Source organism: Penicillium citrinum (genome assembly GCF_028827155.1).
Source record: "Penicillium citrinum strain IBT 23319 chromosome Unknown utg000001l:1.0-4955037.0:1.0-4956770.0, whole genome shotgun sequence".
In the NCBI taxonomy this organism is placed as follows: Eukaryota; Fungi; Ascomycota; class Eurotiomycetes; order Eurotiales; family Aspergillaceae; genus Penicillium; species Penicillium citrinum.
Window position 1 is genome coordinate 194612 of NW_026622686.1, and position 20334 is coordinate 214945.

Here is a 20334-nt window from a genome sequence, read left to right on the forward strand (position 1 = left end):
TCAATTGCCGAGGTTGGGTCCAGTGAGATCGGTGTGGTAAAACGTGCAGACTTTGGGCTATCCAAGGCAGTATGTGGTGTTCCAGCTGACTCCTTGTGGTACCGTTGGCTATTCTGCACCAGAGTTATTCAAGGATAAGAAACATAATGTAATATACGGTCAAATGACTATAATCAAAAAGCGTGAAAGTATGATCTAGCCAATAATTTTTCAGGCCGAGCAAACCGATGAAATAGGGCTAAAAAAGACTCTCGGACACCCGCGAGCGCGGAAAACGCCGCAACAAAGTGTTCTTCACCGTTGATATCTCGGGCACATATCAATACTCCACACCCCTTAAACAATTTCCGTTAATTGTTCAAGAGCGTAAGCGCCTTCACCTGACTTTCAACTGTAAGCCTTATTTAGCCTTCTTCTTTTTCTACTGCCCAGATGACGCGTTTTCCCCTTACTGTGCTCTCCCGCCTATGATATAGTTCGAATTCTCAAATCAAGAAACCAAAGTGGCCGTTTGCGCGCTACTGTTAACCCCACTAGCCAAAGAAGGGTTTTGGAGAGCTGCCGGAAATGTGTTTCAGGAATCTTTCATTGGCTTAAAACACAAGTTGAAATCGGGGGACGAAATATTGCCGTAAACTTAGTGAGCCAAACCAGATCTTACTTTCGGAGCCGAGTCATTCGACAATCATGAAAAAGAACCCACTCTCTTGTAGGAGTATATCTTGACAATGCTCCACTCGTCCCGCCAACCGTTTGGTTGGCATGGTTTATGGCGCACTTCCGTTGCATTGTCGTTAGGACTCAGTTGTTTAGGATGCCCTACACCAATATATATATATATATATATATACATATTAGGCTATATATACAGGATTTAACGGGTTTGTGAATAGGGGCGAGGGTGAGGTCTTCCAACGTTATTATCGTGAGTTTTTCTATTTCGGTGCGTATGTTGTCGCAATACAATCGGAGCCGGATCCCACCAATCACAGCTATGAATTCCCGTCCAATATGATCGCCGCCGGGACGTATCGAGCATCCCTCGCTCCCCCAATAAAAGAAGGGGAAAAAAAAGAATAGAAAGAAAGGGAAAAAAAAGAAAGGCAGTGAAAATCTTGGAATATCTCGATGCAATGCAGCATAGAGAGCGGCTCGACCGAGCGTTTACTGTCCCGATCCGCCAACCAAATTCTATACATCTACTGAATCGCAAATATTTCAATGCTTTACGTCCAGCCTCAGGGAAGCGTTCTCCGATTTTTCCTCTTTCGCTGAAATAGCTGATCAAACTGTTCACATTGCAATGTCTCGATCCCCAGGCCCACGCGAGACTCCCCACCAACATCAACAGTCTAGCTTCAGTCCATCCCGTGAACGCGAGTTTTTCAAGTAAATCGAGCCAATCAAGATCATACCTGTCTTCATCCATGGTATAATCTCACAATTCGAAACCACACTAGCTAACTATACGATCTGTAACAGATATTTGCCACCGTACAGATTGCAAACACACGGTTTACAACATGTCGACCAACACACTCAGCTTACGGGATTCGTCGCGCATCCTTCTCCTGATCCTGTCCTGACCGCATTTGCTCAACTGGGAACTTTGCGACTAGACGCAAAACGTGCACTGATATCTTTTTTCGGTCAACACGAGGAGCACATCCTCGCTGAAGCTACTCGGACAATAAGTCTGCAAAACGACACGACAGATCACAATGTGGGTGATGAGATTTTGCTTGGGGCTTGCACGGTATCGTATCACCGAAGTTTCTGCAAGGCTCTCTGGAAGTCTCCAAATGATCAGCTGTTAGTGGTCCCTGATTTTCTTCAGGAGGAAGAAGTGGAAGGGCTTCAGATATCTGGTTTTCCAGATATTCGTTTCTTGGCGTGCAGTCCTATTGTCAGCCCGAAAGGGATTGTCATAGGAGCTTATACCATTCTGGACGACAAACCACACGAACCATTGGCGGCCGATCTGACCAGGTTTTTAATCGACATCTCCAAAACCGTTATGGATTATCTAGCGGTTACTAGGTCTAGACAGCAGTATCTTCGAAGTGAGCGCATGATGGTTGGACTTGGAAGTTTTCTTGAGGGAAAAGGCGGATTACGCAATACATGGGTTAATTTGAATGATGACTCCCCGTCCGAGGATCAAAAAGATATCTTTGAAGGCAACAGTGATGAATCACAACAACAAATGCAATTTTTGGACAATGATCACCAAGCTACGACAAGCAACCGTTGCCAGCGTCAAATGTCTGTTCACCGCCACAATCTCAATAAATTTCGCAATCAGGATAGCCCAATGAATGAAGAGCAGCAGGTATTAATTGAAGCTGGGATCAGTGCACGCGATTTTTCCAAGCCGAGTTTGCGGTCGACGATTACGGCATCCGAAAACAAGAAATCGATAAACCAATCGCCGAAAGAATCATATACATTTCAAGTCAAAGAAGCGTTTTCACGCTCAGCCAACATTATTCGCGAAAGTTTGGAGGTTGAAGCTGTCGTTTACTTTGACGCCAACTTTGGGTCCCAGGAGGCGTTTCTGAATACATCCAAATCCGACTCTGAGGGCAGCAGCGTCGAAATTTTCTCTTCAAGTGATGATGAATTCACTGACCAAAATGCATTACCACGGTCTCATTTAATTCGCGCAGAACCTGCGAAGGATGTCGGCAACGCTATTGTCAATCCTTGCAGGATACTTGGGTTCTCGACTTCCGTTGGCTCCAGCGTGAATGATTACCCAGTGTGCGATAACAAGATAGCATTATCGGAGACTTTCCTAAAACACCTGTTGCGCCACTACCCTCATGGCAAAATTTTCAATTTCGGCGAAGACGGCTCTATATCGTCTGACGAGACCAGCGGCGGAACTTCCAGAGACTTGTCTCAAGGCAGCACGCGCAAGAAAAAAACACGCCAGGCAACTCTACGTCAGGATGCTGCGGCACTTCTGCATTTTGCCCCCAATGCCCGAAGCATTATTTTCTCGCCTTTATGGGATTCAAATAAGGAGAGATGGTATGCAGGCTGTCTTTCATGGACAAGGGCTCCGCACCGTGTTCTCACCCCTGACGACGACCTTACGTTCTTATCTGCATTTGGAAATAGTCTCATGGTTGAGATTCACCGGCTTGGTACACTTCTAGCTGACCGGTCAAAGATGGACCTGTTATCCGGAATGAGTCATGAACTTCGGTCTCCTCTCCATGGGATATTTGGTACGGTCGATATCCTGAATGACACTGATATGGACGCTTTACAAAGAGGATTCATGCGTACTATTATTTCCTGTGCCTCCACGCTCTTTGGCTCGATTACCCAGCTTCTTCAGTATGCCGGTATCAATGATGTTCAGCAAAAACCTCAATTAGTGAAACCGCAGGTTCCTGATGGAGCTGGGCTCGAGCAAGGTCTACAGTCAGTATATGTTGATGAACACTCAATCACCCGGCTTGATGTAGTGATAGAAGATGCCATTGAATCGGCTTTTGCCGGCTACTCTTTTGCTGACACTTTTGGGAGCACTCCTGGATCTGATTGTACATTTTTCAATAGTCCGAAGGGCAGTGTTGCGATAGTTCTCGACATTGATAATGCCGAAAGCTTCAAATACTCTTCCCCGCCGGGATCTTGGCATGTGATATTTGCAAACATATTTGGGAATGCGTTGAAGTTTACCCGCGAGGGCTACATCTACGTTGGTGTCAAAACGGCCCCAGCGGGTTTTGACGACCACACGGGTCAAATCACCAGCTCTAGCGTCATACTTACTGTTCGAGATACCGGGTGTGGCATGGAACAAGAATTTTTGAATAATAAACTGTCCGCTCCGTTTTCGCAGGAAGATAATATGACACCTGGGAATGGCCTAGGATTCAATATCACGAAGCGAACTGTCTCTTCACTTGGTGGACTTATTCGGGTCATGTCTCATAAGGGTGTTGGCACTGAAGTTGTAACGACAGTAACTCTTGATCACATCTCCGAACAATATGATGGCCATACACCGGACAGTGAGTCCTTCTTTGTGACCACAAAGGGGCTTCTGTACGCAAAATCTATTGGGATTTTCCACTCAGGATCCTCTGATAGAGACGCGGCGTTATATTCGTCATTACGAAAGCTGTGTCGGGATTGGTTTCATATGGACACCCAAGTTATTACGCCGTCAGAATCAAGCATTCCCAGGTGTGACTTTTATATCTCACTATGTGAATCACTGGATGATGTGAGCTCGCTTGTCTTGTCTTCATTGCCCAGTGCAGACAAATCATTACCGCCGCCTGTCATCATCGTCTGTTCAACCCCTCGAATCGCACATTCAATGTCAGCCGTTTGGCAGAAAATGTCTGCAGATGTTTTTGAATTTATTAGCCAGCCATGCGGGCCTCGAAAACTGGCAAAAGTTTTGGAAACCTGCCTCCGACGTCAGCAACGGCGGCTCGATTTGGTTCGTGACAAAGGAGGTATTGCAGAGTTCCGGGCGAGCGCTACTCTGCCTTTAACTCCCAATGAGTTCGGGGGGGGGACTCGTTTCTTCAAGTGCAAATTACAAGCAATGCGCAATCAGCGACCCGGAGTCACGGTTGGAGGGAACAAACCGAGTTACCGGAATCACTCCATCAGAATGTTGAGAATTCTCGCGCGTCGGGATGGAAGTTGGACTCCGCGGATAAAAAGGTGCAACATCGACAAAACTTCCAAAATACTGTCCTCCTTGTGGATGACAATGACATCAACATTAGAATTCTTGTCGCGTACATGCGGAAGTTAGGATACAAATATATAGTTGCACCAAACGGACAGGAAGCTCTTGATTCCTTCAAGAAAAATCATTTTGAAATTGCAGTTATCCTAATGGGTAAGTTGGAATAATTCCATGGTATAGATTCAATGGAAACTAACACTAAGTCTTATTTTGGAGATATTTCGATGCCGATAATGGACGGTCTTGAATCAACTCGGCGAATACGAGAGTTTGAAAAGACGCTGCAGAGCAAAGAACGCACCTTTATATGCGCCCTCACTGGCATTGCACAAGCCGATATCGAACGCGAAGCATTCAAATCTGGTATGGATGTCTTCCTGACTAAACCTGTACGGTTGGATAAATTGCGGCCAATGATTGAGGACAAACTACCAAGTGAGTAATCTGGCCATCATGAGCCGCTCATCTCATGAGCTGGGGGTGTTTATGAGTATACTCAACCCGTTCAAAAAGTGGAGACTATTTTGCATTATTTTATACCAGTAATCTTGTTTGTAGTGTTAATCTTAGTACTACGATGATGTGAAGATGTCCTATATGCTATATGCCTACTAGGTAGTAGGTATCCCAGCAGCATTAAAACCAGAACAGGAGATTGTCCCAACAACAATCTTGATGTAGTAGATATGGTTCATCATCTACTAATAGTTGTACATGAGTATATTTGATAGCACTGCTTATATCCCACTTCCTAACAAATAAATAGTGTCTTACAACTATTGAAGTCTATCCAATTAGTACGGAATACTACTATTCTTGTATCTAATGTATATCTAATTAGTATTTAACCAACATATATAGAGTACCTACTCTATACGTAGTACTTGGTAGAGTACTACTATCTTACCAAGTCCAATGGATTGGACCTGGTATCTCATATATCCTAGCCACAGTTTTTATAGTAAAATTAGCTCATTATCAGTCTCTAATATCCATCAATCAATCAATCCTTCACTGCTTAAGGAATTCCTTGAAATGTTGTTGATGCTTGCTTCTTGTATGGCTGACTAAGGTATCATCTACCTCTACACTTTCACTTCTCTCCTCCTTTCTTTCCTGCTCTTCTCTTCTCTTCTCTTCTCTTCTACTCTCCCCTTAGCCAATTTAATACCCCAATCAGACAACACTACGACAAATTCCTCTTTCAGTCCAAATACTCTCTCCAATTCATCTTCCTTCTCCCCCACTCAATCTGCAGAACGGACGTTTGTCGGGCAATTTGCGGGGCCCCCAGCCACATTTCCCCCACAACTTCAAGTCTGGGCCAAACTTTACCCGGCACACTCGATGACGATGATCAAGCCTGTCAACTCGGAATGCCGTCTTTTCACGACGGAACATGCTACAAAAGATTATGGTTCACTTCTTCTCCGCTGCCGGCTGTTCCGAAGCCACTGTGAAGCCACACAGCCGCAGACGCCATCCTCTCTGGGCTTACTTCTCGTGACTAAACTCTCTTTCTTGGCTGGATACTCTCTTCTCCACCATTCAAGGCATCAGCCTCGTAAAGGACCTGCCTCAAACGGGTTCTTCTTCACGGGTACCACGCCATCGCCCCCCCCCAGGATTTGACTTTTGACTTTGCTCTTCCCCACAGACGCCATCATACAACACAGGGCCCGAGCGAGTACGGAGTATTTGGATGGGGTTCCTGGATTGGATCGGCACTTCATTTCCTTGAAAACTCATTCATATATCCTTCACTTCCACTGCTCACTTCCGGTTGAGGCTTTCTCCTTCTTTCCCAGTCTATCTGCTGTCCGACACTTTCACTAAGGATTGAGTTTCGTTGCCTGGAATCACCCGCACTGCTGTTATTCTCACTATCGAATAAAAGCCCTTCAGGGCACAAAGACAACAAAATGCAATTCAAGGTGAGTACTCCCCATGAATAAGATTTGAATGAAACCAAGCTGATTATTATCACCTAGTCTTTTGCACGGGCTTTGCCCTTGATACTGAGTCTTACGACACTGGTAGATGGCGCGACTGCGAATCATCGCATCGCAAAATGTCTGAAAAGGTACAGCGGACCTGGACTGGCGCCCAACTCCAGCAAAAATATTTATGAAACCGACTTCGATGGCGTCACCTGGGATCAGGATAACTGGTTGCTCACCACCACAAACTTGGAACAAGGCCAGTTCCAATCGCGTGGCTCTATTGCTAATGGCTACTTCGGTATCAATGTCGCTAGCGTCGGACCCTTCTTTGAGATGGACGGCGATGATGATGGCGGTGAAGGTGTGAGTGGATGGCCTCTCTTTTCGAGACGGCAAGCTTTTGCGACCATCAGTGGTTTCTTCGACTCCCAGGCAAATACCAACGATTCCAATTTCGGTTGGCTTTCTCAGTACGGATCGGACAGCGTTATCAGTGGTGTTCCGCACTGGAGTGGCCTCATTTTGGACCTTGGCGATGATACTTATCTGGATGCGACTGTAGACAACAGCACTATCTCCAACTTTACCTCTACGTATGATTTCAAATCGGGTGTTTTGGCTTGGTCATATAGTTGGACACCTCAGAGTGACAAGGGATCGTTCCAGATTACTTATCGTCTATTTGCAAACAAGCTTTATATCAACCAGGCCGTGGTGGATATGCAGATTGTTTCTACCAAAGATACTGAAGGTTCAATTGCCAATGTCCTTGATGGAGCCTCTGCTGTGCGCTCTGATTTTGTGGAAGCGGATGAAGACGAGGGCGCTATCTTCTCTTCCGTACGGCCAAATGGTATCAGCAATGTCACTGCCTACGTCTATGCCAACATCACAGGAACTTCGGATGTGGATCTGTCGTCGCGCAAGCTTGTCAACGATAAGCCATATATCAGCAGCAACGACTCCTCCATCGCCCAAAGCGTACCTGTGAAGTTCAAGGCCGGAAAAGCCGTGCGAGTGACAAAGTTCGTCGGCGCCGCATCTACTGATGCCTTCGAAGAACCCAAAAAAGTGGCCAAGGAAGCTTGCTCTTCAGCGATGAAAACCGGATATGCTAAGTCCCTCCGTTCGCACATCACTGAATGGGCCAACGTTATGCCCGATGATTCAGTCGATAACTATACTTTCCCTCAAAATGGAACTCTACCCGCGGAGAGTATCATCATTGACTCTGCGATCAATGCTGTAGTCAACACGTATTACCTTTTGCAAAACACCGTCGGGAAAAATGCGATTAAAAAAGCTTCCAACAATGCCTTGAACCGGGATAGCATTTCTGTTGGTGGTCTTACCTCTGATTCATACGGTGGCCAAGTCTTTTGGGATGCCGATGTCTGGATGCAGCCCGGCCTCACAACGTCTCACCCTGAAGCCGCTCAGCGCATCACCAACTATCGTCTGGACAGGTATAGCCAAGCACAAGAGAACATTAAGACCGCGTACGCTGGTTCCCAAAACAAAACAAGATTCTCTCCCTCTGCTGCTGCATATCCATGGACAAGTGGACGTTTCGGCAATTGCACAGCTACTGGCCCTTGCTGGGACTATCAATATCATCTTAACGGAGACATTGGTATTTCAATGGTCAACGAGTGGGTGACTAGTGGTGACACCAAATTCTTCAAGGAGAACCATTTCCCTATCTACGACTCGGTGGCTACCCTTTACACAGACCTTCTTGTTCGAAATGGTTCCTACTGGACACTGGCCAACATGACAGACCCGGTAAGTCGAGGCTTGTGAGAGGATGCTGAACTTAGCTAATGATATCTAGGATGAATATGCTAATCACGTTGATGCGGGTGGCTTTACAATGCCACTCATTGCGGAGACTTTGCGTCATGCGAATGCATTCCGTCAACAATTTGGCTTGGAAGAGAACTCCACATGGGATGAGATGGCCGACAACGTTTTGATTCTTCGCGAGAATGGAGTTACGCTGGAATTTACTACGATGAACGGTAGTGCTGCGGTAAAGCAGGCCGACGTGGTTCTGAATACTTTTCCATTGGACTACACTGCCAATTACAGCGCCCAGGATTCGCTGAATGACCTTGACTACGTGAGTTGACACAACACCTCATATTGTCTGTCTTTGCATTGATGCTGACTTTTCCTAGTATGCCAACAAACAGTCTCCTGACGGCCCGGCTATGACTTGGGCTATCTTCTCCGCTGTTGCAAATGAAATGTCACCCTCGGGATGTTCGGCCTACACTTATGGACTGTATTCTTTCAGACCATACACCCGTGCCCCGTTCTACCAAATGTCCGAGCAACTTGTCGATGATACTAGTATCAACGGTGGTACTCACCCAGCTTTCCCCTTCCTAACGGGACATGGTGGTGCTAATCAGGTTTCCATCTTCGGCTATCTGGGTCTTCGTCTCCTTCCCGAAGACTATCTTCGGGTTGATCCCAACCTTCCTCCCCAGATCCCTCAGTTGAAATATCGGACATTCTACTGGCGAGGATGGCCCATCTCTGCCTGGTCTAACTACACCCACACCACGATTAGTCGTTCCGATGCGCCACCATTGGAAAGTGCGGACCAGCGCTTTGCCAACACGACTATTCCCATCCATGCTGGCCCGGATGACGATACCACAGTTCACAAGCTTCCACTTAATGGCCCAGTGGTCCTCACAAACCGACAAATTGGCTCTAAGAAGACGGTCGCCGGAAATCTCGTGCAGTGCCAATCCGTCCACTCTGAAAGCGAATACGAGCCCGGACAATTCCCTATCTCGGTCAATGATGGAGCAACCTCGACTAAGTGGCAACCCTCATGGGCTGCCAACGTCAGCGCGATCACAGTCTCATTTGGCAAGGATACTGGCTCCATGGTCTCGGGCTTCTATTTTGACTGGGCACAAGCTCCACCAGTCAATGCGACGGTGGTCTTCCACAACAAGACACTTGGCAGTGCGGATATCACGATGGGAAGCCAGGATTCGGACTACCAGATAGTTTCATCTTTGAACAACGTGAACCTTTCGGATCCCTACAATGCTAACACTACAAACCTGGATGCCATTGCCATGCCGGTCGGAAATACTACCAACGTCACTCTGTCCTCGCCAGTCCCGGCATCTAAGTATGCCTCTCTACTTATTGTGGGCAACCAGGCTTTGGACCCCATTGATGTCGAAGCTAAGAACGGCACCGGAGCTACAGTCGCGGAATGGGCAATTCTTGGAGAGATCCAAGGCAGCAATAATTCTTCCACTGCTGGCCTTGCTAAGCGCATGAATGTTCGGGCAACAACTGGACTGGCAGACACAGAATCCTTCATGAAGCGACGTCGTCAGTTTTCGGTCTAAAGCGAGCAATTCTCCTTTAGTCAATATTGCTTGTACATAAGAATTTCTCTGATTTTTCACCATTTATCATAAATCTATTCTTACTGATTTTCAGTGAATACAATCGATAACAATAAATGACAATGCTGAAAGCTAACACGTAAAAATAACTATACAAACATCTCTTTCAATACTTACGCATCCAGCGCAAAACGATCCAGGAACTTGAAAATCCTCAATCCCTCCTTGAGTCCCTTGACAAACTCATTGCCAATAGACTTGGCAGCATAAACACCCTCACGATCCGACGAAATCTGCGCAGCTCTCAACGCAGCAGCACCCTTCCCAATAGCACCAACAGGCTTTCCAAATCTGAAAGCATCAACGAGGATATCCAAAGGTCGTCCAGCAGGGAAGAGCGAAGAAGCCTTATTCTTAACAGGTTTCTCAGTGAAAGAGCGAGAACTGAAAAGACCCTCCGCACCATCCGCAACGACAACAGCATCGAACTGAATAGCGTCTGAACCAGAGTATGTCTGATTCACGCCATCACCCAGTCTCTCCGCGACAACGACAACATCCACTCCGGCATCCTTAAGTTGAGATTGGAGACTTGCTGCGGAAGAAACACTAGATGCATTTTGCACGGAAGCAAGAACACCAACTTTCAACCCTTCAAGTTTAAGCAACTTCTGTCCAAAAGCACCAATATGCGCCGTTGTATTGTCGTGGTAGAAGCTCGGGTCTGGTTTCGGTGCTTCAATTCCGATGGCTTCTGCAACACGCTTGGCAAGATCATTGCTAATTCGATTGAGTTGAATAATAACATTATTCCGAACGATATCAGAGACAACATTTGAATTTTCAAATCGCATGGCGTCAACGACGAACTGTTTCTCTGCTTCAACGAGGGAATTCCAGAAAAGTCGTGGTTGAGACCAGACATCTTCGAAAGTTGAGCTAACGGTTCGTTGTAACTTGCCATTACCCTTGCGGGAGGGAGTGGTGAAGAAGCCTTTTCCGGTGGTTTGGTTGGCTTGTTTTGGTGAGGCGTTGTTTAAGGTGTTGGGGGAGTAGGCGTCTTTGTTCAATGGGATGAACATTTGTCCTGCACCGTCGCGGTTGTTGTTGTGGATTGGAGTTCTGGGCCGATTGATGGGGAGTTGTTCGAAGTTTGGACCGCCGTGTCGGTTTAGTTGGGTGTCTAGGTATGAGAACAGACGGCCTTGAAGGAGGGGATCGTCAGTGAAGTCGACACCTCGGACGATGTGGCCCGGTTGGAACTGGGGTTAATGTTAGACGTGATGTGTGGATGGGGTTCGAGGTGGTTGGACTTACCATGACCTGTTCGGTTTCGGCGAAGTAGTTTCTAGGGTTGCGATTTAGAGTCATTTTACCCAGTTTCGTGACGGGGATTATTTCTTCTGGAACGATCTTTGTAGGGTCGAGGAGGTCAAAGCCAAATCGAAGTTGATCTTCTTCGTCCATGATTTGAACGCCGAGCTGGTGGGATTATAACATGAGTATATAGTTCGGCCTGATACCATTGGGCACTTTGACTTGGATATAAACTTACCTCCCACTCCGGGAACCGTCCAGCCTCAATGGCATCCCACAGATCCTGACGCAAGAAATCGGGATTCTTGCCAGAGATTTGCTGAGCTTCTTCCCAGACCAAACTGGCTTTACCTTGCAGACCCTTCCAGTGGAACTTGACAAGCTTCGATTTACCGCTGTCAGTGACGAAGCGGAATGTGTGCACGCCAAACCCATCGACATTTCGGAAAGAACGAGGGATTCCGTGACCGGCCATTGCCCAGAGCAAAGTGTGCAGTGAGCTGGGCTGTTGACTGAAGAAATCCCATGCCGAGTCGTGAGCTGTAGCAGCTTGGGGGATTTCATTATCGCCGCTGGGCTTGACGGCGTGAATCAAGTCGGGGAATTGAATTGCATCTTGGATGAAGAATACCGGGATGTTGTTTCCGACAATATCTATGTCTTGTCAGTAAGATGCTTGATTCTATCGTGGTCTGTTGCCCTACCGAAATTTCCCTCGTCGGTGTAGAAGCGTGTTGCGAATCCGTGTACATCCCGTGCTGTATCGGCACTGCCGCGACTGCCGGCGACAGTGGAGAAACGGACGAACATGGGGGTTTCTTTATCCTTTTTCGAGAGGAAAGATGCGGCCGTGATATTTGACCAGTCAGCGTACGAAGTGAATACTCCGTGGGCACCAGCGCCACGGGCATGAACTGCTCGTTCGGGGACCTAATTAAAATTGCCATTAGTATACCTATGGCTATGTTCATCACCATCTAGCGGACGACATACCCGTTCATGATCAAAATGTTGGATCTTCTGGCGGAAGATAAAATCCTCCAACAGGGTTGGACCGCGCTCTCCGGCGCTGAGACTGTTCTGGTCTTCAATGGGTCCACCAACGTCCGATGTCAAATATGCGTCCTTGTCATTGAGGTAGAATTGCGACAGGAATTCTTCCGTATTGTCGGCAGCACCTTCGTCTGCGCGACGGTGAAGCTCATGGGGGCTATAGTCGCCAGGCACTTCACCCGTCATATACGGACAAGCTGCATTGGCAATGCCAACAAGGCCCGTGGCGAACGCAAGCAAATGCATTGCGACGAGCTGGACAGGAATTGAATTAAGCTTAGAAAAAACAGCTTAGCTCGGAGGGGAAGGAAAATTCATCCACGAAGGTCGGGGCAGGACTTATTTATATGCAGGGGAAAAAAGGCCGAGGAAACCAGTTCGCGGGGCTGACTACAGATACGAAATCGGTTCTGCAGTCCAGTCCGGACGGGAATTACACCGGTATCTTCCAGTGCACATGGGAAGTGGTGCAGCTCACCAACCAAAAACCAGATGATTATTCTAGCATCGCGGGCTAGAATCGAATTATCAGCATGTGGAACACAACTGGGCTACACCCCATGCTCAGTGGGGAATATGGTTCGGCAGAGACCCTCTTCCATCGTCCAAATTTATTGGTGTCGTACAATGGTCGTTGCCGGTGGATCTTTAGACCTGTTCCTGGGTCCCTAGCGTTGTCTGAGTGCTCAACAGTGAGTTCATGATTGGTTACCTTTCAGGATAACAGTTATACATTACATTCAGCAAAGCGTGCCCAGCCTGCAAAATACTATAATACAAACTAGAAATGGTACGTTACCAAGCTGCATGCATATCAGGCTAGTCACAGGATGATGACTTGGGCTCTGGCCCTGGCTCTGGTGCAGTGGAGCTCGATTGCGGAGTGGTTGAGATGTATGTCTGTACACCTCCGTACGTGATGCACTGCGGCATTATACAGGGGCTTGGCGAAACAGGCTCAACTTCGGAGAAAAATCCAAGAATGGGAATCGATGATGCAAATTCTCATCAAACAGAGAATGATTGTGGGCTGTCATTCTTGGCAGTTAATCAGCGGGATAAAACTCACAGGTTATAATGGAGTATAGACGAAGTTGATTGCCAAGCATGAAGGTCGAGCCCCAAAGGTGTTGCTTGGTAATTGACGCGGGTCTGGAGCGGATGATGCACTCCCGTGCCTAGTGTTGCCCTAATTCCAGCCACCCCCTCCAGGGATAATCTTTACACACTAGCAGGTACAAGTAGGATATCCACTTAGAATTGACGATTTAGTAAATCAAAACGCCAAGTAGACTTGGGGCTGGTACGGAGTAAGTACATGACGTGTGAATCTTGGTATTTTCACTAGCTGCAGTTATTTTGCCTTTGGGTGCTTTTTATGACTGGTGGATCAATGGGTTGTTAACTGTAGATCTCTTCGGTCAATCGATGTTGAAACAGTAGAATTGTCTCGTGTAAATCCATCTCTCCATAACTGTACAGGGTCTGGAAGAGAAATGACTGGCCCACAATAGACGATACAAAACGCGGCAGTCAAAAAGTCCTTGTGATCGTCAGGAGATGGCTGCAAGCGACTTCTAAACTATTCCATACAAGTGATAAAGTGTTCATCTTGACTATTTTCGGCTCTGTACTTTCTCTCTCCGCAATTTTAGCGTCTGTGGATCTAAAATCCCGGTCGCGAGTTCTGAGAAGCCTTATGAATGGCTCATCGGATGTGATAGCCAAGATGAAATTCAACTTCATCACACGAATTGCGATAAAAATAGCTGATATTTTCTTGTCGTACGCTGCGAAGTATACACGAATTTGGGCTTTAAATACATTACTCCGTAAAGGATCCTGCGGATATGGCATGGTGCTGGACAAATATCGTGACAGACCGGATTCTCTTGTGCGCACGAAGTACTCGATAAGTTAATTTCGGAGCTCAGTCATATTCCGAGGAGAATTCTTCGGCCGAATCTCGTTGTATAGTCTAAATATCCAGATGCTTTGAAATGTAGGCCTGCTAAGCACCGTACGAGTCCCACTTGGAGCAAATTCGAGTGAAATAAATACTACCCGACGAACAATTTGATGATCAGGTGGAAATTGGTAGTTTAGAATCTATCAATCAAACAAAATTCTATCCAGAACATTCTTGAACCAGACTGAGAGCAGCATCTGCTACTACCAGCAGTCCTGGTAGCATGCTACCAGTACTGGACATGGGCTGTTCTGTATAACACTAACACGCAAGTATATACTCAACTCACGCAAAAAAATTTGCCATCGCATTCTCGACCGACTGTCTAACACCTCATCAATTGGAAGTCTTTTGAAATCGACCCATAGATGCAATTTCGCCCTGGTCAGGCAGACTGCGATCGACGAATCCAAATTTCTCGTATAAAGGTGCACCCGACTTGCTAGCATCAACGTATGCAGCTACACCATCCTTGTCAGCTAAATCGCAACCCCATTTGACAAGCATTGAACCAGCCCCACGTCTTTCAAAGTCAGGGTGGGTGCAAAGCATATCCAGATCTAATCGCGATTAGCGTGGATATTGCCGAAAAAAAAAAAAACAATAACTCCCATTCTTCTTTGGCTGGACTTACAGTAATGCTTTAGATCTCCCATGACACGATCCCGACTCTCATTCAAACCATCAAATACCTTTGTAGCTTCTGTTCCAGGCGTATCCGAGTCCCAAGGTGGAAAGCGAGGCCCGCGAATATTCGGCATGGCCGTATCCCATTTCCCATACGCAAGCACACGAACGGAACCATGTTCGTCAATAATCTCGGGATCAACTACCTTCATGTAGTATTGATATGGCTTTGTTGCGAAATCAAGGGCATGATATTCTGCCATCCATTTTCGCATGTTCGGTGTATCGGGGAATAGCTGCATCATCCCTGGGTCGATTGAGAAGGCTTTGAACCATACATCGACTAATGTGGGGATATCATCCACCGTAGCTGGTAGAATTTGGAGATTGGACTTGATTGAACCCATTTTTGCAATATTCAATGATGGCGAGAAAAGTTTTCGTCGGATCGAGGGGCAGACGCGCTTAATAAAGCTTGACTCCTCACGTATAAGTGGGGGCCTTTTGCAGTAGGGCGATGTTACACAGAACGGAGTTCTTGATCTATATATACTACGGAGCCCTCTGTAGTTGGGGTAGGTCGTTACTTTATTAGTTAATAATAATGGAGTTAAGACGGACGAGACTGGATGATTGAAACTTGTGATTGTGGGAATTGGAAAGGCACTACGGAATTGTTTTACACTTGCGATAACTCATTGGCTGTGAAAACGAGACTCTAACTTCCGAATGGATGGCGGTGATATTTGCAGTTCTGACACGGAATTCATATTCCTATCTGGGAAAATGTTCTATCAATGAAGATGAGCTGTGGCTGTGATTCGTCAGACTAGGCTGAAGATGACTACAGTTGTAATGCAGACGAGCGAATCAAATGCGAGGATGGTCTATACAAATACTGGTGACTATCTGTCATGGCATAAGCTGACTTGAAATAGTAAATTCTGAAATTCAGTAAGCCATCAGAGGAAGCTTGGTAGTAGTCTACCCTAAAAATATGGGAATTGATTCTATTCATTCTCAAGTCTATCCATTGAGATAGGTGGGTAAATATTGAATGACAAGTGACTTATCCATAGCTGGCATTCTAGTATTTGGGAAAGGTAACCCAGTCCCAACTCTTGCCAGCATTAATCAACTGCTGATCAACACCATTGTGCCCACTGCTCACATACAACACCTTGGCAAAGGCAAGCTCAGTATAATAAGTGAAGGGTACACGGGCAGGAATGAAAGCCACATCACCCATCTGGAGGGTAGCCAGTGGATAATCACCAATTTTGATAGACAAGGTACCCTCCAAAACCTCAAAAGCAGCGGCACCAGCGAGGGTGTATGAAGGGGGACTATTCTTAGTCTGACGGCTGAGCGAGATAGTCGAGAGAGTATAGTTGGTATCCTGGGCTTGCTTGGGCGAAACGAGCGGTTGAACAACTTGATATCCATGTTCGGAGCTCAGATACTTTGGTCCGTAACCATTGGCGAGGAAGTATGGCTGTCCAGGAGTCCCAAGATCATTGTTACCGGTATGCCATTCACTGTTATCGATGGGGGCAGTTCCATTCACGAGATCGCGTCGAGGCTCAAATCCGAGTTGAGCGTAGACATCGAAGGATTGCAACTTGTTCATAATGGAGCCACTTGGGGTCGAGGAGGAGCTGTTAACTGCCTCGGGGACGTAAGGTGTGTCTGTCCCGGAGGTATAATTTGTGCCAAGAGTGTAGAAGAGATCCCTGGTGACATATGAGTTGGTGAATCTTCTCATTGTAGATGTAAACTTGAAGGACAACTTACTCGAATCCACCAGGGACAATCACGCCAACCATCTCGGTATCAGGATCTAGAATCTGAAATGTATGGGTGGTGTTGCGAGGGACAGAGCCAAAATCACCTTGGGAGAGCATACGAGCTTGCTGCTCACTCTCACCTTTCTGAGTCCATAATTGAAACCGTCCTTTAAAAGAGAAGAAGTTCTCATAATGCTTGCGATGAATATGAGGCAACACACCCAAAGATCCACTGAAAGGGGCATTGGTGCTCATGAGTGTGAATGCATAGTCTGATGATGGACCGGTGACAGTGAAGCGGTAGAGCTGCGAACCGATCGTGACAGAATGCGAGTTTGCATAATGAGGAATAACATATGGACGCGGCGAGGATGGCGCATTGTCGAGATAAAGATCCTCGAGTGTAGGCTGTGCCTGGACAAGGCCAACACCCAGGGAGGCGAGCAAGAAGCACAGCGCCGTCAACATATTGATTCTTGATTGATCACTGGAAACCAGTCAATTGTGCAGGGGTCGAATATTATATTCATCTTCAAGATTGGTCGGAAATTCCGGACCTGGATTGAGCTAATGGTATTAATTGGGGAAAATTGGTGGGCGTGGGGACTGCGCAATGGAAGTTCATCTCCAAAATGATGCACCTACGCGGGTGAAACTGTCTGCAGAAGCACTGAGAATACATCGGCAAACCCGGATCGACAGAGTTGGACTCTGTTTCTAACAGTCCGGCGTCGAAACCTGCGAAAGAGGTTGCGCATGCGATTCTCCACCTATTACGATCGTCATTTGAATTTGCCTAAACGAGGTGGAAGTCCATTTGCACGATCCACTTTGTAGCGACTAAGTTTCAGTTTCTGAAATCATTCAGAGGAGTAATATGATTTAAAGAGAGCAAAATGCTGTTCTTTTATGAAGAGAAATAGATATGAACTCGATAAGACGAGTGTGCTAAAAGGGTGGTGTACTATTTTCTACCGAGTTAGGAATTAGGGCATGCTCGTTTATATTGAAAAGCTGCGACGGACGAACAGGCATTCATCAGCGAATTAACGGTAACTCTCCCGACATTTAATAATGAGTCTCCCGGACTGGTATAATACTGCATCATTGGAAGCATACATAGTACAGCTGTTCCAATCCTTGGGGATTCTTTTTGCCAGGTTTTCATTTTGATACCCACTTGCCGGTGATTCCGAAGTCTCCTAGTCAAAAATTCAGGTTCACTTAGCCTCTTTGCTAAACAGACATTACAACTTCACTTCAAATATAGGCTGATTTCAAAGTAGCATAAATATCAAGAACTCTGATATAAGATCAACTTGTTGGCTATATTGAATGTAGCTAATCTATATCAGACCCGCTAATGCTCACACAGACTGAAATCACCAGCTTCAAAAGCCTTATTACTAAACTCCGACCTGAGCCCGCGCTCTTCCATGAGCTCGAGTCTATGAGACTTAGCTTCTTCCATTTTCATCAACGGACGTAAATCTCCCACAATCATATGCTGCAGTTCCGTCGGTAATCCCGAAATCGCCTTATCAACCAGTCCCTGCTTTTCAAGACCCCAATCCTCTCTCTGTGGAGGTACATTGGCAGATGAGATGACTCGACGATGGGGATCCACGAGGAACAATGCCAGGATTTTTCTATGACCCGGTTTCGATGGATCGACCAGTGAAAACGGAGACACGCGATGCTGGACCGTATTGGGGAATACCAAGAGTCGACCTTCTTTGCAGATGACACCCCCTAGGTCTTGAGTGATGTCTTCTCCTCCACTGCCACTGATATCTTCTCCAAAACCATAGACCTGCTGCAGAAACTGATGTTCGCTTTGCTCGTAGTTCAGGTCCATCATATCGGCCATTCCTCGCTGACGGAAATCCAGTGTATTCTCGGTGATATTCTCGTTGTCGAAATAATAGATTGCTGTACCGCAGATACGCTCATTCTAATCAGAAAATCAGTATATGTATCCTGGTACTCGAATGAGTTCAAAGATAGGTGAATCTTACCATCTGTCCCTCGATATGCCAGGAACCTCCGTCATAATTCGGTTTCTCGGGTGTCAGTTCAATGTTCGCTAATTTCACAATCACTTGAAGCTTGGTGTTCGGGAAACGTTTGCGCATATTGAGCTTCTTCTTGGCCTGCGGAACGAAATCACCTGGTTCAGGAAGAACAATGGGTCGAGCTGCCCTCCACTCACTATCCTTTCTCCAAAACTCGTTCTTTTCCTCACTACTTAACAACTTCCAAGCCTCGTAGTCTGGGTGGATTGGCTGAGGTTCTGAATGTTCACCATACTCAACATTATCATACGTAATCCTGCGAGATCTGCTCCGAGGAAGACTCTGTTCCCAAAGAGGGATTGTTCGAGCAATTATTTTCTCAACCGTCTCGTATAAAGACTTGTGATGCACAGGGTGCGCATTATTGATGTATGAGATGATTCGGCATTGATCATTGTCGAGAAGCTCCACGTCACATGGAAGCCACTGGAACTTCGTACTGTAGCATGGCCAACCTCCATCATAGGGCCGATTCCAGCGATATCCAGTTAAACGGGGGTTACCGCAGTCCTCCTTTGAAGGCTCGGGGATAGTCTCCCCTTGCCCGATGTAGTTGAAGCAGTTCTCCAGATCCATGACCGTCTCAGGTAGTACGCGAGTTCGACCATATATCACCGGGAAAAGCGAAGGGTGTACAAGGTCGACTACTTTATCATCGGATCCGGGATGGTAGTCCTTTTGATCTTCCGGGATATCCTCAAATGACTTGACGGCATCCTTCAATGCATCTTTTAGATCCTTGGAGATTGCCGTATCAGATCGGACGACACCGACATCGAATACTGTCACAAAACCTTTCTCCTTGAGCACTGTAGTCTTCCATTGAAGCTCCTCGATGATCCAATCCATCATATTGGTCGTCACATCCTGTCCGCTTAGGGCGATCTCATTGCGCCATTTGGCAATGATTTCCTCATCAAAGACCTATCCAAAGTTATCAGAAGGGGATTCAACCTTGAAATATCCTGATACTCATTTCCAAGCATACCTTTGTGTTCCAATCGGGCTTCTCAATGATCCTGTTCATCACCCGCATCATTACAAGCTCTCGGTGTGTGACTAGATCTCTAGAACAATTGTTAAATGGTGCGATGATCTCCATCTGCTGATGCGACATACTCTATATATCCCTCCTCCAAGAGATAACCGTCCAAAGCCATTGGAAATCCAGGTGTGAAATCATCTAAAACATTGGCCTGATATTTATCAGCATAGTGTTGTATACCATTGGAAAGCTACCGAGTACTAACCCTCGGCTCAACATTCAATTTCTCGTTAAACCCTGGCATAGACAATTGAGGATTGGTTTCGGATGTCATTTTGAGCAGGAAAAAAAAATCTCGTCTCCAATGCGTGAAATTGTGTTGTAAAAAAGTTGAAATAGCCCCAAATTGCGAGTCTTTAAATATTGTGGCGGTCGCTGAGGGTCCAGGCAGAAAGAGGTTAATTCCAGG

General features: G+C 46.4%; 6 protein-coding genes across 6 annotated transcripts; 2 read left to right on the forward strand and 4 right to left on the reverse strand.

Moving 5' to 3' along the window:
* Positions 1-1303: 1303 nt before the first annotated feature.
* Positions 1304-5169, forward strand: N7469_000078 (hybrid sensor histidine kinase/response regulator; the record flags this gene model as incomplete). Its single annotated transcript, XM_056638998.1, has 4 exons — positions 1304-1389; positions 1483-4603; positions 4645-4879; positions 4907-5169. 4 exons carry the CDS (start codon positions 1304-1306, stop codon positions 5167-5169), a joined length of 3705 nt encoding a protein of 1234 aa, XP_056504755.1.
* A 1479-nt stretch (positions 5170-6648) lies between these two features.
* treA (alpha,alpha-trehalase treA) lies at positions 6649-10052 on the forward strand (the record flags this gene model as incomplete). Its single annotated transcript, XM_056638999.1, has 4 exons — positions 6649-6660; positions 6718-8454; positions 8504-8791; positions 8850-10052. The coding sequence occupies 4 exons, from the start codon at positions 6649-6651 to the stop codon at positions 10050-10052; spliced, it is 3240 nt and encodes a 1079-aa protein (XP_056504756.1).
* A 173-nt stretch (positions 10053-10225) lies between these two features.
* Positions 10226-12668, reverse strand: cat1 (catalase catB; the record flags this gene model as incomplete). Its single annotated transcript, XM_056639000.1, has 5 exons — positions 10226-11314; positions 11370-11534; positions 11608-12023; positions 12074-12299; positions 12363-12668. 5 exons carry the CDS (start codon positions 12666-12668, stop codon positions 10226-10228), a joined length of 2202 nt encoding a protein of 733 aa, XP_056504757.1.
* Positions 12669-14727: 2059 nt separating this feature from the next.
* Positions 14728-15425, reverse strand: N7469_000081 (acetyltransferase; the record flags this gene model as incomplete). Its single annotated transcript, XM_056639001.1, has 2 exons — positions 14728-14951; positions 15026-15425. The coding sequence occupies 2 exons, from the start codon at positions 15423-15425 to the stop codon at positions 14728-14730; spliced, it is 624 nt and encodes a 207-aa protein (XP_056504758.1).
* Positions 15426-16105: 680 nt separating this feature from the next.
* N7469_000082 (cupin domain-containing protein) lies at positions 16106-17273 on the reverse strand (the record flags this gene model as incomplete). The annotated part of the gene is made up of 2 exons (XM_056639002.1): positions 16106-16751; positions 16813-17273. The coding sequence occupies 2 exons, from the start codon at positions 17271-17273 to the stop codon at positions 16106-16108; spliced, it is 1107 nt and encodes a 368-aa protein (XP_056504759.1).
* An 892-nt stretch (positions 17274-18165) lies between these two features.
* Positions 18166-20199, reverse strand: N7469_000083 (DUF4246 domain-containing protein; the record flags this gene model as incomplete). The annotated part of the gene is made up of 5 exons (XM_056639003.1): positions 18166-18759; positions 18824-19804; positions 19869-19947; positions 20000-20076; positions 20131-20199. 5 exons carry the CDS (start codon positions 20197-20199, stop codon positions 18166-18168), a joined length of 1800 nt encoding a protein of 599 aa, XP_056504760.1.
* Between the last annotated feature and the right edge of the window lie 135 nt (positions 20200-20334).